Here is a 4663-nt window from a genome sequence, read left to right on the forward strand (position 1 = left end):
GAATGAAACTGATATTTGCATTGGGATTGCATTGAACTTGTATATTGCCTTTGGGAGAATTGCCATTTTCACAATATTGAGTCTTCCTATACAAGAGTACGGTATATTCTTCCATTTTTTCCAGGTCTCTTTTTGTTTCTTATAGTAATGATTTGTAATTTTCTTTGAATAGGTCTTTTGTGTTTCTAGTTAGATTTATTCCCAAGTATTTAATCTTTTGATTAGCTATTAAATGTTTATATGTTGATAGAATTATTTGTCAATGGTTCCAGGTACGGGAAGGGATATAAAGGGGAGTAAAATTGGTAAATAGATAATTAACTCATATTCAGATGAGTGAAGGGAAAGAAAATACACAAACAAATTATAATCAGCACAATATCTCTAAAGAAGAAAAGACAAAGAGAGGTATAGGATTAATGTAAATCAGAAGTACAGAGAGGAAGTAGAAACAGTGCAAGATCATTGTGAATGTTTGCTTCCTTTGTGGTTTTCACTCAAAATAAAAAAATAGAGGAAGAAACCTTCTAAGAATAATTTTTAAAAGACCAAACAAATTAACAGATTTCCCAGTAGTATTGATGCATTATTATTGAAGTCAGGTTAGTCCCAGGCTAACCAAAAGAGGGCAGACTCACCCGAAAAAACTCTTGGCTTTTCAGAGTAGTAACGATTGGATGATAAATGAAAGTCTGTAAAATTTGAAGAGAATTAATAATTTAATCCAGGATATAGGAGTGGAAACAAGTTAGTATGTGGACCAAAAATTCTTAGGAATGCATATGTTCTCAATTTAGTTGCATGATTCAGCTTTTATTCATCAATTCTGTGTTCTTGACTCCAAGACAATGTTCCAAGAGTCAAAAAACAAACCTTGAGATGAAAACCATACAATTTGTTGCAGATTTTAAAAAATTTTATGGTATACTATATCTGTATTTCTTAATATTAGAGTCTAATATGAGCTGTCATTAATTTGTCCAGAAATCATTTCCAACCTCTAATTACTGCCCTTTCTAAACTATGACAAAACCTCATAAAAGAGAAAAATCTCAAAGATAAAATAGAAAGGGAAATAGCCAAATAAACAAAAGGTATGGTGTACTTGAGAAGAATTAGGTCAAAGGAGAATAAAATGATGGAGGATTGTTTGAGTTGAAGAGCATTGTCTATGTTAGAAATTCTCAAAAGTGTCATTATTGACATTCGGGTCCAGATAATGATGTCTTTGGGATCTGGGCTGTGTATTGTAAGATACTTAGTAGCATCTCTAGCCTCTACTCAATAGATGCTAGTAATGTTATTTGCTCAGTTGTTGAAAAAAAAATTCTTAGGAAAAAAATGAGGTTCTCAGACATGGTCAAAAGCTTTCTAAAAGGCAAAGTCTCCACCAGTTCAAGCCTACTAGTCTATATTCTGAATTTATTGAGATGTTTCAAAAACCGAATGTAACTCTGAATGTATTCACTCATCTATACCAAGAAATGCGTAGACCAGCTGCCTAACCAACTGAATGGAAGAAATTCATATTTGTGCCCATTCCAAAGAAAGAAGATAGAACAGAATACAGAAATTATTAAATAGTATTGTTAGTATCACACATTAGTAAAATATCTAAACTATGTTTACAAATCATACAACAAAAACATTGTTACCACCACATATCAGTAGAAAACTGTCAGAAATTGGAGCCAGATTCAGAAAAAGATTTGCCAGAAGAGAAATAACCACTGGTAGATTCTAGCCCAAAGCAGAGATTACCAGAAATATGTTTACATGTACTTTATTGATCATACAAAGGAATTCAAATGAGAATAATAAGAAAGTATGTATAACACTCCAAAGAACAGTAGTTCCAAATAATTTTTCCTTCTCATATATTGACACTGATGTGCTCAATGTGATAAAGTTTACTCATGGCGGATAGCGTTTTGTGGATCTCTCAAATTGAAACAGGTTTGGAAGCAGAAATGGCATCCACTTCTGAAATAGCTTACTGCTGGAAACCCTATGAAATTAGAAAAACAATAAAAGTTATGTGTGTTCAAGACTTTCATTCATAGGATTTTTATGAGTCCCTGTGACTTGACAGCACTTAACAACAAGAACAAACATTTATATGTATTGTATTTCATGCATGTACATTGTATTTTATTCAATCTTTCATTTTCATTGTGTTTAGTTCATGTATGTTGTGCTTTATTTTTTGCTCCTGGGGAACCTATGAACATGCCAAGAGGGAGTTGTTCAAGAAAAACATGAGGATATTGTGTTCCTTAAATCAGGAAAGGTCTATGTCATGCTTGTATTCTTTCACTCTGCTTTTTCAATCTGCATGATAAATTGAACATAGTATTAAGATTGGAAGAAGACTATAGCAACTTATGATATGCAGATAATAAAATTTTGCTTGTTGAAAGTTAAAAGATCTTGAAATACTTAAAGATGAAGATTTAAGAACTGCAGCCTTCAGTATGGATTACATCAATATAAAGAAAAAAATGCATCAACTAGGTAATAAACGGATAACAGTGGGTTTGAGTGTGGATTTGAGACATTATGAGAATGGCACAGGATAGGATAGGTTTCAGATCTATTGTTCATGGGGTTGCTATGAGTTGTACTTGACTCAATGGCACCTAACAGCAACAACAACAACAACTGATTTTTAAAGTAAGGTCATGATGAAGAGAGAACAAATTAAAGTTGTCAAGAATTTCCTTTTACTTGGCTCCGCAATCCATGAAATAAGTTGTCAAGAAATCAAACAACATATTGCATTGAACAAATCTTTTGCAAAAGACCTCTTTAAAGTGCTAAAATCAGTAAAGGTGTCCCTTTGAGGAGTAAGCTAAGATGTGCCTGATTCTTACTATGTAACAATCAGTTGCCTCATAGACTTATGAAAGTTGGAGAATGAATAAGGATGATGATCAAAGATTTGATGTCTTTAAATAATGATGCTGGCATGGAGCATCGAACAGATTATGGACTACCAGAAGAAAGAACAAAACTGTCTTGGAAGAAGTATAATGCTAGAATGTTCTTTAGAAGTGAGTGGAGAAGGTGAGAGTTCATTTTACATACTTTGATTGGTGAGATTTTTATCTTATATACTTTGGATATATTATCATGAGGGACCAGTCTCTGGAGAAGAACTTCTCAGTAAAGCATAAAGTAGTCAGAAAAATATGGAGTGATACAGTGGTGACAACAGATGGTTCAAACATGGTAATGATTGTGAGCATGGCACAGGACCAGGGAGGTTTTTGATTGTGCCTTGTCACTTAGATTTGAAACTGACTTGATGTAACAATACAAACAAGTAATTATGTGCAGTGTATTCACATGAAAATTATAGAGAACATGAATAAACTAGGAAAGTTTTGCAGCAATGGGCTCAAGTTCATCAGAGATCATGAGGACAGGATGGCACAGGACAGGACAGGGTTCAGATCTGTCATTCATAGGGTTGTTTTAAATTGTACTCTACTTGATAGCACCTAACAACAATAAAGCATTGTATTGTTTCTCAGGAAGCTCTAGTAGTCTGGTGGATAAGGAATTGCATTGCTAATTCAAAGGCAGTCTATTCGAATTCACTGACTGCTCTGTGGGAGAAAGATGGACAATATCTTCCCATGTGATTTAGAGCCTCTGAAAACTATTTCATTTTTATAAGTTCAATAAGCAGGATACATAGAATATAGAAATAATACTTGAGTATTTGCACTTATGGAGTGGCACAGTGGCTACAACAGTTGGCTCAGACACTGCAGTGACTGTGGGCATGGCACAGGGCCAGGAAGTGCTTAATATAGTCTGCGGATGGCACAGAATAGGACAGGGCTCAGATCTGTTTTCATAGGGTCGCTATTATGGGTCATACTCAGATAGATGGCCCTACTGCACCAATATATACCCTTATAGACTATATTTACCTAAATCATTCCTAACTCAGAAAACTTTCTCAGCCTGAATATATTTTTAGCTTGGTAAACATTTCTTATCCTTGAATCTTCATAATTATACACAAGCTATTTCTTTATGTCCATTCTAAGCAAGCATCTCTCAATTCTTCTTGTAAATCATTCTTCTTTTATCCACAGTTTACAGGAGGGAAAATTGTTATTAGAAAAACAAAAACCTCCACCATCCCCAATAGGGAAAGTTCTGAAAAAAGAAAAAAGAAAAAACGTGGCCCTTTAGAGAGTAAGAGCAAGACCACAAGTGGGTGGAGCTTCTCAACAAACAGTTGGGCAACAAGGTGTAGGAGTGGCTGCTGCTTAAATCTCGCTCATGAAACAGATCAGTTACAGGAACAAAACTATTTCCAAATTCAAGAAATGATACATACTGCCCTTTAAACACACTTAACATCAAGGTGTGTCCCTATAACAGAAGAGTAAAGAGCCATGAAGACAAAAATACAAGGCTTGGTGAGCCTTCTGTGGATGCAGATTTGCTGTGAGTTAAGAACCTTTTCCAGAGAAAACTTGGAGAACACTTAATTAAATTTGGGCTGGGGAAGCATGGGAGAGAGGGAAGGGATGGTGAAATAGAGCATAATCTCTTGGCTGCGGCCTGTACCACAAGAAAGAAAATGATAAATGTGTTACACTTGAAAACAATGGAAGTAATCTTGCAGTGGTCCTCATTTATG

At 34.7% G+C, this 4663-nt stretch overlaps 1 protein-coding gene across 1 annotated transcript in view; it reads left to right on the top strand.

Annotated features, from left to right (window-relative positions):
- The window catches only part of LOC102852047, a 60503-nt gene that overhangs the window by 17928 nt on the left and 37912 nt on the right, over window positions 1-4663 (top strand). The window contains exon 3 of the mRNA XM_006883298.1: window positions 3704-3808. Within this exon, the coding sequence (XP_006883360.1) occupies window positions 3704-3808 (105 nt within the window). The remainder of the gene's footprint in view (window positions 1-3703; window positions 3809-4663) is intronic.

The sequence above is a fragment of the Elephantulus edwardii genome, unplaced genomic scaffold (genome assembly GCF_000299155.1).
Source record: "Elephantulus edwardii isolate Elephantulus edwardi_28Jun2011 unplaced genomic scaffold, EleEdw1.0 scaffold00026, whole genome shotgun sequence".
In the NCBI taxonomy this organism is placed as follows: domain Eukaryota; kingdom Metazoa; phylum Chordata; class Mammalia; order Macroscelidea; family Macroscelididae; genus Elephantulus; species Elephantulus edwardii.